This window comes from Pongo pygmaeus, chromosome 1, assembly GCF_028885625.2.
Source record: "Pongo pygmaeus isolate AG05252 chromosome 1, NHGRI_mPonPyg2-v2.0_pri, whole genome shotgun sequence".
NCBI classification, from domain to species: domain Eukaryota; kingdom Metazoa; phylum Chordata; class Mammalia; order Primates; family Hominidae; genus Pongo; species Pongo pygmaeus.
In genome coordinates this window covers 3,977,076-3,990,663 of record NC_072373.2, presented here as the reverse complement: position 1 = coordinate 3,990,663, position 13,588 = coordinate 3,977,076, and the positions used below count along the sequence as shown (strand labels likewise).

Sequence of the window (13,588 nt, the reverse complement as noted above, 5' to 3'; positions counted from 1 at the left end):
TTAAGTTATCCCCATTTTACAGAGGTGACAATCAAGAAGTTACACAGTAGTAAGTGGCTGTATCAGCTTTTTCTAGGTTATGTTGTGATAACAAAACTCCCACGTGTCAGAGGTTTACAAGAATAAAGCTTATCTCTGTTTACGTTTTTTTTTTGTCAGCTGGGGTCATCTGGGACTCTGGCCTATGTGTCTTTGTCCTACTCATGGCCTGGAGAAGTAGGATGACCGTCTGTCCTGCTTTGCCTGGGGTAGTTCCAGACTATACCTGTCCCAGTGTAATTATTAATAGGTCTCCTTTGTACTCTTAGAAATGTTACAGTTTAGATGATTAATATGTGGTCATCCCATTCAAAAAATAGTGAGTAAAAACGATGGTGAGGAATCATCACTTCTAGAAGGCTTTCTGACAGATATTTCCAGCAGTGGTAACAGTGGAAGGCATTTCTTCCTTCTCTAGTTTCCCAAGATCATTTTTTTCCCCGGGATTGCCTGAGATTTTCCCAGGGTAAAATCCAAACAGAGACCTGATGTGCCACTGGCTTGGCCGTGCATGTTACAATCACCCGCCAGAGATGAGGATGAGCCACGTGCCTTCAGGACAGGGCGAGATGGAGGAGGAAAGGAGTGTGGTGACCCTCACAACACAACAGACAGGCTGTTGATGATAGGAACACATTGCAGCGGGGAAGGAGGATGGCCGAGATATGAAATACCCTTCAGGGTGGACGCATACCCAGGGGCATGTCATTCGGTGGCAGGGGCCAGCACGGACATGCAGCACTGAAGTGTGTGCTAGTGCCTAATGTGTCAACCCAGGCATGGACTTGTTTGGAGCATACAAGACGGCTCTGAGTTAAGTCCTGTAAGCCATTAAAGAAGTATAGTCTGGTGAATGAACCCTAATCTCTTGATGGTCAAGTGATGACATCATATTCTCTCTCCGAGGAGACGCTCTCGTGCACAGAAGGCAGTAGAGGAAGGTTGCGTCGAGATTGCGTACCTCCCCAGGCCCCACCTTCGAGGATTCTTTCAAAAGTTCGGACTGATGTTCAACTTCACATCTTGTCTCAAGGCAGTCCTCTCTGTTTAGTATCATAGAGTTGGCTTTATGGAATGTAATTCATTTTTATCTTTAGCACGAATTTGTCTGTTTCTTTTAAGGCCACCAGAAAGCACAACATAGACTCCCCACAGAAATCTCATTTTATCTCCTAAGTTGCAGAATAAACGTACCTTGTTTGCAAAGGGAACATTTTTCTTTACACTCAAATCACTTCAATGTGTATTTTGCCTCTTCAGCTCACCAACCTCGCCCGCAGCATCTGATGTAAGTCACCATATGCCATTTCCCGACTAGGAGAGTGCTTGGTCTCTTGTGCAGGAAGTTTGCTTACCCTCATGACTCCTGGCTTCTGCAGAGCCTGCCATACCCCACAGCCTGGCCGGGCCCTGTGGAAAGCCATCTCTGTTCTCACACTGCTGGGGAAGGTGCATGACTCAGGGCCCGACACACAGGCCTGAGAGTCTGGCGATCTTGCGCTCTGATCCCAGCTTCATGTGTGACTCACTCTGGATCAGGCGCTTCACCTCCTGTGCACCTGTGTCTGTAAAACAGAGAACCCAGCTCTAGTCCCTCTCCCTCCTGAGAAGCGGTGCAGAGATTTAGTCCCTCTTGAAGTCACCCAGTGTCTAAGTACCAAATGCCTAAGAGACACAAAAAAGAGTCCAAGATAGCAGGCTAGTTGGGATTACGACTGTTCGTTAAGGGCAGGAGTATTTTCTGTGGGATGGAATGTGTTTAGATCTTTCTCTCCCAGCTTCCCGTCTTCCTTCCTTTCGCTTTTCTAAATCCTTCCATATAAGAAACTACCCTGTTTATATAGGCAGTTCCTTGAAGATCTGTGTTACTACCTTACCCTCCTGGGCTGCTTAAATAAACAGAGAGCCTCATGGTCACGTATGCTCCCTTCATCCTAGGCATGGTGGCTGCCTCCTAGGCCTGCCTATTTCTGAAAGCGTGGTTGCCAATCATCTGCTTCAGGAGCGTCTGGAAGGAGGGTGTTAGAAATGGGGGGTGTGCCCCATTCCAGACCCCTGAAACAGAATATCTGGAGGTAGGGTCCAGGAAACTTATATTTTTAACATTCTCAGGGGATTCTTATGCATGCTTGTGTGTAAAAAGCATTACCTGGGGCTCTGATATTGAATGAAAGTGTGGGATTTAGAGTTAGGCTCTGCTGCTTACTGATTACATAATTGGCCCAGACATTTAATATTGCTGAGCTTTCCCGGCGGTCGAGGCTGCAGTGAGCCATGATTGCACCACTGCACTCACCCTGGGTGACAGAGAGAGACCTTGTCTCAAAAAAATAAAAAAATATTGCTGAGCTTCTGCATCTTAATTTGTAAAGTGGAAAAAACACTTTTCAGGGCTGATGTGAAGATTAAATGAAATAATAAAAGTGAAAATGTTTAAAAAGCTGTAAGCTATGACACAAATTATTATTTACAGAAAGCCAGCTAGGCAGAGAGGGAGAGAGAAAAAGAGAGAGGGAGAGAGAAAAAGAGAGAGGGAGAGAGAAAAAGAGAGAGGGAGGGGCAGGGATGGAGATCTGCTGCCTGAGTGTGGACAGGGCGGTGGGGAAGTAGGTAGATAATAGAAAATTAATTGGAGAGAATGTGCGCACACCTGGGCTGCTGATGGGGCGATGCCCAAGGTTTGCTATCATGGTGCTATTAATTATAAGGCGTTAAGTTTATTTCTAGAATGTGAAAATAGGAGGCCTTAAGAGGTTTCTTTTTTTCTTCTTCTTTTAAAAATGTGCTATCAGTCATGGTACTTTTAGAGCAGCAGGAATTATTTACCTCATCTAGTGGAGAAAACACTCTTAATCATTTGAAAAAACTGTTATTTTTCTTAAAAAAGAAAAATCAGGCCAAGCACAGTGGCTCATGCCTGTAATCCCAGCACTTTGGGAGGCCGAGGTGAGCCGTTCACTTAAGGTCAGGAGTATGAGACCAGCCCGGGCAACATGGTGAAACCCCGTCTCCACAAAAGTACAAAAATTAGCCAGGCGTGGTGGCGCACTTATAATCCCAGCTACTCCGGAGGCTGAGGCAGGAGAATTGCTTGAACCCGGGAGACAGAGGTTACAGTGAGCCAAGATTGTGCCACTGCACTCCAGCCTGGGCGACAGAGCAAGACTCCATCTCACAAAAAAAAAAAAAAAAAAAAAAAAAGAAAAAGAAAAGAAAAATCACAAGTTGAAAAATTGAGGCCAAACCTAGTTCTGTGGAGAAGGAGATAAGATAAAATAGCACACTATGAAAATCGGGACATGGTTTTATATGTGTGGCAGGTCAAAATGCCAAATATATCTTGCTGCCCACCCCCTGCCCCCGCATGAAGTTTTCAGCTATTAGTAAGAAATCTCAAAAGAGGCTTCTAAGCCTTTATCACCAAACTTAGGAAATGTACTGAAGTATAGCTGAACATTGCATGACTGTAAATATAGCTTTTAAACATGTCAAGATGTGTTTCCATGCTCTGAATGCCTAGTTTTAAACTGTCTTGCTGGCTGGTAACCATTCCTGGTTGCTAACTCAAGGCATGATCCGCACTTAGGCAAAGCTCATTGTTAATGAGAATAGAGGTAAGTCTGTTTTCCAACTAGTCTTGATAATGTTTTATCAAGTTTTCTTCGTTCTTCTTTATCAAATCTGATTAGCCTGTCTTTGTTCTTACACAACATGATGAAGAGCTCATCCTGGTGGAATTGTCGGCCCCACCATTCTCGGGAAACTCCCCTGTGCTTGGGTGTTGGGATTATCTTCAATTCAAGGTTACTTTTTAGGAAACTTTTTAAGCCTCTTATCAATTTTTGAGGGCTGGTGTCATTAAAACCAAATAACATCTGCAAATCCTTCACTCAGTTGGCCACCTGTACGGTTAGTGATTGCACAGAAATAAGCAAGGTGGAATGAATACATGAGTGAAGGCTCCCCGAGCTGCCTTCAGGACGGCCGCCTGCCTTCCTGATACGTGCATTCCTGATACGTGCATTCCTGATACATGCATTTCTGCTGTATGGACCCTGGGAAGACGTCAGTGAGATTTAACTCTAACACAGAACATAAATATAAATTAAAACAAATCCTGGTTTTCTTCCTGCACCCTGAGGAGTTATCTTGCATTCCCTGCAGGGGCACCTCACTGTGAGATGGCTATGTTAGAGAATCTTCCCAGGAAAGGCTCTTTTGGAAAAACAATGTAAAGTGTAAAATACTCTAAAAATTACTAGAGTGGCTCCCAAGCAATAAAAAGAAATTGGCAAATGCCAGTAAACAAAAAAGAAGAGGAAAACCCCTTAATTCCACAAAAGTTAACCACCATTACTAATGCTTTGCTTCATCTCTTCTGAAAGCTTTTTCCAAGGATGTGTCTCTCTATAGAACTTCTTTAAAATATCACTGTGGAACCTATCAGTTAGGGTCCTTGACCATAAGCACAGAAAGCAGGACTCACTGGAAGGCACCTGGGCTGAGGAAAGGGTGCTCACAGAGCCTACTGGAGACTGGGGCACCAGGCTCAGGCTAACAGGAGCCAAGGGGGCATCTGAGGGCAAAGAAGCATGGTGCAAGAGGATAGCAAACATCATACAACCGGAACAGCCCGTCCAGGGCCGCTGCTGCAGGGGATGGCTTTGCACTGGTTCAGGTTCAAGGCCTGCAAGACACAGCCCACTGAGCTGAGCTGTCTGGCCTGGGCAGGTAAGGGGGACCTTGCTTCTAGGCAGCCATGTGCAAGGCAGGAATCCTCCAACCACCAGCTACACCCCACTGGAGGGAGAAAATACTCTGGTAAGAAATCAGGGTACTACTGGGGAAGAGAAATAAATAAATAATAAACACGACAATACTACAGGATCAGACCATATATGCTATTATGTAATCTGCTATTTTAAATGAATATGTAATGAACAATATTTCCATGATAGTGCATACTCACCTAAAACAAAACTTTGAGTGACTGGATAGTATCTAATTGTTTGGAGATACTTTAATTAATTAATTAATTTAGAGACAGGTCTCCCTGCGTCACCCCGGCTGGAGTGCAGAGGCACCATCATAGCTCACCCCAGCCTCAAACTCCTGGCCTCAAGCAGTCCTCCCACCTCGGCCTCCCAAAGTACTGGGATTCGAGCCACCACACCTGGCCTATTTAATTAGTTCCTCATTCTTAGTAATTTAAATAATTTTCAGTTTTCACTATTATAATAAATTATGATCAACATCCTAATAGTTAAATCTTAATTTAATTATTTGCTTAGAATACATTCCGAAAAGCAGAACTGTTGGGTCACCTTTAAAGTGATGGGGACCTATTTTTAAGTCTTTTGCTAATGTGTTTTCAATCTGTCCTGCAGAAAGATTGTTCCCATATTCTAAACCCTCCTCAGCATATTTTTGCTTTTTATTTTGCAATTAGATAGGGAAAAATAGTATCTCATTGATCTTTTAAAAATTTGCATTCCATTGATAACTGGAGCTTTCTAAAGGCCCACAGCAATGTACTGAAGGATTCAATTGGATTAGCTCCAGGAAGCACCAGATTGGAGCCTCACAGATTGTTTCTTCAGATAGAAACAACAAACCCCTCGGCTGCTATGAAATGGAGCCCACAAAGCACAACATGACAGACAGAGTCTGAATTCCAGAGACACAGTTTCTTTCAGAACAAATATTATTTGCAGGAGGCAATTAGAATGAGCTACTATTGCACAGAAGACTTAGCAGGAAATGTCACAAATATTCAAGCAACAAAATAGGAACTGGGGAAATAAGCCTGCAAAAGAAGTGAAGAATGACCAACACAGGCAAGACGAGGGGCCAACTGGCCGCCCGCGCTCACACCAAAATGCCAGCTTCTTAGGCTGTGACAGTGTATCCTAATGCAATTCATTTGCTCATTCAGTCGGCATTCATTGAATTCCCACCATGTGCCAGACACTGTGCTGGGCACCAGAGATGCCAAAATGAGTATGAGACGCAGCCCTTGTCCTTGAGAGATTTCCGCCTTATGGGAGAGACAGGAAGACCAATAATGACACTGAGCAAGAGTTGTTCAGCAATGTTAGCAATGTGCATTGGGGTCAATGACAGCAGCTGGCTCTGCCGGGGGGACTCACAGAGGACTTCATAGAGGAAGTGACAAGATGAACTGCAAATGTTTTATGTGCTCACATTGGCAATTCTGCTGCCAATACTGGGGGGTGAGAATGTTCTAGAACGAGATGGCTTGAGGCTAATGCTGAAGTAGCTTTTTAATAGCATGGCTTAGGGAAAAGAGTGCTGAATTTCAGCTGTGCCAGGTGTAGGATATGTGACCTGGAGAAAGTCACGTGATGTGTCTGTCCTCTGTTGCCCAGAGTGACAGAAATCATAGAAATCATAGCTACCTTGTAGGATTCCTCTGAGCATGATGGGCTGTCTGCACACAGGGCTTAGTAAGTGGTATCTATTATTACAAAGTGTTCAGTAAATATCTGCTGAATGAATGAATATAAATATTTTCTCCATATAGTAAATATCTTCAATTATATAACGAGGTTGGGTACAGGTATTTATAGGATGTCCAGGGGTAGGGAAGTCCATTTTCCTAAACTTGTGACCTCAGGGACTTCATGGAAAGGGTGTACATGTCATTTTAACTTCATTCATTGAGTAAAATATTGAATTAGTGATATTCTGTGCTAGAAACAGTTCTAGTAAACTGGTCAGGTGTGGTAGCTCACGCCTGTAATCCTAGCACTTTGGGAGGCCAAGGCGGCTGGATCACTTGAGGTCAGGAGTTCGAGACCAGCTTGGGCAACATGGCAAAACCCCATCTCTACTAAAAATGCAAAAATTAGCTGGGCATGGTGGCGGGCGCCTGTAGTCCCAGCTACTTGGAAGGCTGAGGTAGGAGAATTGCTTCAACCCAGGAGGCAGAGGCTGCAGTAAGCTGAGACTGTGCCACTGTACTCCAGCCTGGGAGACAAAGCAAGATTCCATCTCAAAAAAAAAAAAAAAAGAAAAGAAACAGTGCTAGCAAACAAAACAAAGTCCCTGTCCTTAAGGAACTTGAATTCTGGCTGTGAGGTTGACAGTAGGAGACAGATAATACATCAATAAACACATGTCATGTCGGGATTAACACTATGAAGAAAAATGAAGCAGGATAAGGGGTGAGAGTGATGGGGTACTGTCCTATCTAGAATGACACGGAAGTCCCCTCTAAGGAGGGAGTCCTGAGCAGTGGCCTGAAGGAAATGAAAGGGCGTGGGGAAAGGGCATTCCTTGTAGAGGAACATCAAGCACCCCGTGTTTGGCAGCCAGCAGGATCAGCAAGGAGCGCCCCAGGCCTTGGTAGCCTGAGTGAAGAGAGAGAAGCCGATGAGGACGGAGAGGTGGGCAGGTCCCCAAGCGTGAAGGACCTTGTGGGCCAGGGAAGGGTTTGGAGCTCAATGTGAAGAGAAGAAGCGATGCCATCGAATGGTGCTGAGCCGGTTAGGGGACATTACAAGGGCGATGACGTCTCAGGCCGGGGAGATAATGGTGGATAGTGAAAGGTGGTTGGATTTGGGATCTGTTTGGAAGGTAGAAGCAACAGGATTTCCCAGTGGATGGGATGGAAGTAGAGAAAAAGACATCAAGAATGATCACAAGGTTTAGGTCTCAGCAACTATATACTATTTGTTAAGGTTTAGGGGGAAGATCAAGAGTGTGGTTTGAGACATGTTCCCACTGAGAAGCCAACCAGACATCCAGGCTGTCCATATAAGTCTGGAGCTCCAGAGAGCCTGGGGTTGGAGTGGTCAGTGCACAGAAGATGTTTAAAGCCGCAGGGCTGGATGGGATCACCTAAGGAGGGAGGGTGAGTAGGGAAGAGAAGGGCTCCGAGGGCTGAACCTGCGGGCAACCCAAAGTTAGTGAAGGAGAAAGATCAGCAAAAGATACAAGGCAAACATAATATCAGGGCAATCCCAGGTCCTATTCCGTCCCCCATCCTGTGTCCCCAGGGCCTCCATCACCCAGTTGTTTCTTTTCAGTGTCCTTCAGAGTCCCTGAGGCAAGCTGGACTCACATAGACTAGAAAATACTGCGTGTATTTTGTGTGCAACTCAGTGGTAGTGCCATGTTTCTCAGTTGCTTGTGAAATCTACGAATATCCCTTCTCATCACATTCCGCGTGAACTGTCCTGCTCCTGTGGTTTCTCAGTGTCTCTGAAATTCTTGTGACCTTCAGTCCTGAGGACCATTCTTCTCTGAGTGGGGAGGCCGGGGGTCAAGGCCGGGCCTGACTGCCATTGCTCTGGCTGCATTACCAACGAACGGAGTTCGATCCAGCTGAGCCAGTGTGGCGGCTGTCGAAAGTAAGCCCTTCACAAAAATGGTGTGCTTAAAGGTAACTGCAGGGACATTGGGGGTTCTTAATTTTAAACTATCGGAAAAGAATTAACGGGCAATATGTGATTCTCAGGTGTGAAATGCAACCATCACAACCTTGTCCCAGAAACACCATTTCATTTTTTCTAAATCAAGTGTGACTCCAGTCCCTTACCAGCCAGTCATAATAAGAGGAGGCCTGGGGGTTTATGTAGTACCTCTGAAACCTAACAATACGGACCAAGAACATGACAATTGTTGAACACCAAAACTGGCTCCATCTCCTACATCATCGCCTGAGCAGCCCTGTCCCCTCCCCAGTCCACTGCTCCGGAAACTGGAATGACCCTTGTGAGGAAACCAGTGAGAAGGTTGAGCAGTTCTCTCAAGGGGGGGCTTTTTCAACAGATTGTTAAAGGGACTATATTGACATGACGTTTGGCAAAAGCCCATAGTGAGACTAGAGGAGAGAAAGCTGAGTGACAGCCAGACCCTAGGACAAGGGAAGTTCTTCCCTCCGGTTTGCCTGCCAACCAACAGCACAGCCACCAGCCCTGCCCACGCTTCTGATGCTGGGACGCAGCCCCGCCCTGCCCCGACACCAGGCCACAGGCCACAGGCCCTGTCAACAGCCTTCCCATTCCCGGCCCAGAGACCCTACCTGCTCTCTCCAGACAGTTGAGCTGTTTGTTCATGCAAAGCCTTTCTGAAAACAAAGGCCTATTAATTCTGCCCTGTTTGCAAGTGAAGCCCCAGTTCTCTGGGACTCAAAGCACACGCTGATCGTTTGAGGGGGTGGTGAGAAGAGGATGTGAGGAAGGACGACTTATTTTTTTCTCTTTTAACAGCAGAAAGAACAAAACAAAAAATAGTAACTCCATAAATCATCCTGCCAGGCAGAGAGGAATCTCCCATTTTTAAGCTATAATACACATGTTTTTGTAAAATGTTTTACTATAGAGAGTTAGTAGACAACGGTACAGTGTATCTCCATGTAACATCACCCTCCCTGCCGGCCATCAGCTCGAGGCCAATCCTGTCCCCATCTCCAGAGGTCACCTCCCTCATAATTTTGAAGCAAATGTAAGGCATTATTTTACTTTATTGATAAATTTTTTCAGTAGGTATATTTAAAAGATACTTAAAAGATAAAGGCTCTTAAAAATTACCTATAATACTATAATCATCCCTTTAAAGTAATAATGATTTGGCCGGGCACAGTGGCTCACGCCTGTAATCCCAGCACTTTGGGAGGCCGAGGCGGGTGGATCACCTGAGGTCAGGAGTTCGAGACCAGCCTGACCAATATGGTGAAACCCAGTCTCTACTAAAAATACAAAAATTAGCTGGGCGTAGTGGCGTACGCCTGTGGTCCCAGCTACTCGGGATGCTGAGACAGGAGAATTGCTTGAACTCTGGAGGCGGAGGTTGCAGTGAGCCGAGATCATGACACTGCACTCCAGCCTGGGCGACAGAGTGAGACTCCATCTCAAAAGTAGTAATAATAATAATAATAATAATTGTTTAATGTTATCATATATCCAGTGTTGAAAAGATCAGTTTTCCCATAAATGAATAAATGACTTAAAAAAATACTGTACAGAGGCCTGGCACAGTGGCTCATGCCTGTAATCTCAGCACTTTGGGAGGCTGAGGCTGGTGGATTGCCTCAGCTCAGGAGTTCGAGACCAGCCTGGGCAACATGGTGAAACCCTGTCTCTACCAAAAATACAAAAATTAGCCAGGTGTGGTGGTGCACGCCTGTAGTCCCAGCTACTCAGGGGGCTGAGTCAGGAGGATCACCTGATCCTTGGGAGGTCGAGGCTGCAATGAACAGTGATCGGTCTACTTCACTCCAGCCTGGGCAATAGAGTGAGACCCTGTCTCAACAAAATAAATAATAATAATAATAATAAATACTTCACAGTTTGAATTAGGAGTCAAGATTCAAACTGTGAATGTTGTGATTGGCTAACATGGGTTTTTTGTTTGTTTGTTTTTTGAGATGGATTTTGCTCTGTCACCCAGGCTGGAGTGCAATGGCGCAATCTTGGCTTACTGCAACCTCCGCCTCCCGGATTCCAGCGATTCTCCTGCCTCAGCCTCCCAGGTCGCTGGAATTACAGGCACCCACCACCACACCTGACTAATTTTTGTATTTTTAGCAGAGATGGGGTTTCACCATGTTGGCCAGGCTGGTCTCGAACTCCTGACCTCAGGTGATCCACCTGCCTCGGCCTCCCAAAGTGCTGGGATTACAGGCATGAGCCACCGCGCCTGGCCTGGCTAATATGTTTTTAAAGTTTCTTTTAATGTGTAGTTTTTACTCCCAACCTTTCTTTTATCCTTGCAGTTTAATTATTGGAGGAACCAACTTGTTTGTCCTGTAGAATTTTCCACATCCTGGTTTTGCTGGTTGCGTCATCATGGTATATATAATTAATGTATTTGTCTGTCTTCTCTACTTGATAAATTAGCAATTGGATCTAGAGCAAATTCAGGTTTGATTTGGCAGGACCAGATTACTTTACAGGTGTTGTATCCTTCTATCAGGAAGTACATGATATCTGATTGTCTCTCTATGACGTCAGTACTATTGTTGATGAACACTAGGTCTATATTAATACATTAGGGACTGCAAAATGGTGATAATCTAATTCTATCATTCTTCATTTACTAGTATTTCCTTGATTTATAAGTATTTTCCTTTATCAGTTTTCAAAATAATGAGTTGGTTTCTCAATATTCCTTAACAACAACCAAGTAGTTTTTAAAATTATTTTTTAAAATTTAAAATTAAAAATTAAATTTTAAAATTTAAAATTAAAAATTAAATTTTAAAATTCAAAATTAAAAAAGTATTTTTTGCTTTTTAGTATTATTATAAAGTCATGAATATTTGGTATATTTCAATCCATTGTCATCATTATTCTTATTGATGTTCACAGTATCCCATTTTTGAATAGTGGGAGCTGCTTCAGGTTGGATTCTAAAAGCTTCCTGGATATATGGCATAAGACGATTTAGGTTCATCTTGTACCTATTGGTTTCCAATGATGTTATCAATCTTTTGTGACACGAGATCAGGGCCAACAGTGGGCCTTTGCTAATGATGTGTTATTAGGGAATAAGTAGAGGAAAAGTTTGGTTTGTGTTAGAGATTTACAGATCATTTTACTTGTTTTTGCACCATGCTTCTACACAATAGTGCACAGACACACAACTCACTGGTTAAATGGAGACCACAGAAATCTCTGGGACACTTTATGAGCAGCCTAATATCTCCTGATTCTACAAGCTAGATTGGAGAATGCGTCTGGAGCCTGAGGCCGAACTGGTCCTACTAGTTCTCAAATCAAGACAGGATTCATCTGTGGGGAAAACGATGTGTACAGAACCTCTGAATCCATTGTAATAATCAGTGTCATTAGGAACTTTATTTATTTGTTTATTTATTTATTTTTGAGATGGAGTCTCATTCTGTCACCCAGGCTGGAGTGGAGTGATGTGATCTCAGCTCACTGCAGCCTCCACCTCTTAGGTTCAAGTGATCCTCCTGCCTCAGCCTCCCGAGTAGTTGGGACTCCAGGCATGCACTACCACTCCTGGCTAGTTTTTGTATTTTTAGTAGAGATGGGGTTTCGCCATGATGGCCAGACTGGTCTCAAACTCCTGACCTCAAGTGATCCACCCGCCTTGGCCTCCCAAACTGCTGGGATTACAGGCATGAGCCACTGCACCTGGCCACTTTTAAATCCCAGTGGCAGGAGTACTTATAGATTTGCCTTAAATTCCCATTTGTTGGTAGAACAAAAAACATACAAAACAGAGTAGAAGGCAGGTCCAATACAGACTTTCGAAAAGTGATAAAATGTGGTAAAAGCAAAGCTTCACACATCCAATCAGATGTCTTCCTCATAAGGGAAAGAACAAGTAACCAGTGGGAGAGGCCAAGCATTGTTTATTTCAGTCCTCCACCCTGTGAGGCTGAGGAGGATCAGAGATGGTCCTCTATGGTCAGGAGGGGAGACTAGAGAGGTCGAGCATTGTTTATTTCAGTCCTCCACCCTGTGAGGCTGAGGAGGATCAGAGATGGTCCTCTATGGTCAGAAGGGGAGACTAGAGAGGTCGAGCATTGTTTATTTCAGTCCTCCACCCTGTGAGGCTGAGGAGGATCAGAGGTGGTCCTCTATGGTCAGGAGGGGGACCAGAGCAAGGTGGTCCGGGAAGTACTGCTTGACTCAGAGCTTCCTAGTACCAGGCACTGGATCCACTAAAAAAAAAGGTGGGGAGAGGAAGAGTGGCTGCTTGTGGAGGGGGCTATGGCTGGAAACTGGTGAGAAGGTGATGACAAAAGAAGGCCCATTCTCGGTCTAAAATCTGTAAACATGATCCTAAGAAGGGAGAGTGGGCTTAGGGATAAGACAGAGTAAAAAGAGGCGGGGAAGTTGCAGACTGAATACGCAGAGCCAGAGGCAATGACTGATTGGTTCAAACTTTCTTTTCTGGGACAGTGGAAATAAGAAGAGGTACTTACTTTGATGGGGATGTGGGGATATAGGAGAAGAGCCTGTGGATGGAGCACAACCAAACTTAAGTTATTGTGCAGCTGGTTTTGCAAGACACTGATCACCAGCATAGGTGATTAAAAAAGGACTTTCTATTAAGAAATGTTAATCCTTAAAGAATAAGATAAATGGGCCAGGTGTGGTGGCTCAGGCCTGTAATCCTAGCACCTTGGGAGGCCCAGGTGGGCAGATCACCTGAGGTTAGGAGTTTGAGAACAGCGTGACCAACATGGCAAAACCTCGTCTCTACTAAAAATACAGAGATCAGCCGGGTGTGGTGGCGCATGCTTGTAATCCCAGCTCCTCGGGCAGCTGAGGCAGGAGAATCACTTGAACCTGGGAGGCGGAGATTCCAGTGAGCGGAGATTGCGCCACTGCACTCCAGCCTGGGAGACAGAGCGAGACTCCGTCGCAAAAAAAAAAAAAAAAAAAAAAAGGAATAGGCTAAATGGACCCCCATGTATTTATTAGGCATTGCCATTAACATATGGCCAATCTTGCTTCACCTATTCTGCCTCAACAGTTTCCCTCACCTCCATCCTCACCCCTGCTGGTTATTTCAAAACAAATTCTAGACATCACATCATTTCATC

At 44.7% G+C, this 13,588-nt stretch overlaps 1 protein-coding gene across 4 annotated transcripts in view; it reads left to right on the top strand.

Annotated features, from left to right (window-relative positions):
* The window catches only part of EFCAB2 (EF-hand calcium binding domain 2), a 161,391-nt gene that overhangs the window by 118,797 nt on the left and 29,006 nt on the right, over positions 1-13,588 (top strand). Inside the window, exon 7 of one of the 4 annotated variants that reach the window (XM_063666855.1) lies at positions 946-3,257. The exons of the other annotated variants lie outside the window; for them this stretch is intronic. Coding sequence (XP_063522925.1) covers positions 946-974 — 29 coding nt within the window. The 3' untranslated portion in view covers positions 975-3,257. Of the gene's footprint in view, positions 1-945; positions 3,258-13,588 lie in introns of those variants that run through there. 4 annotated transcript variants of the gene reach the window in all.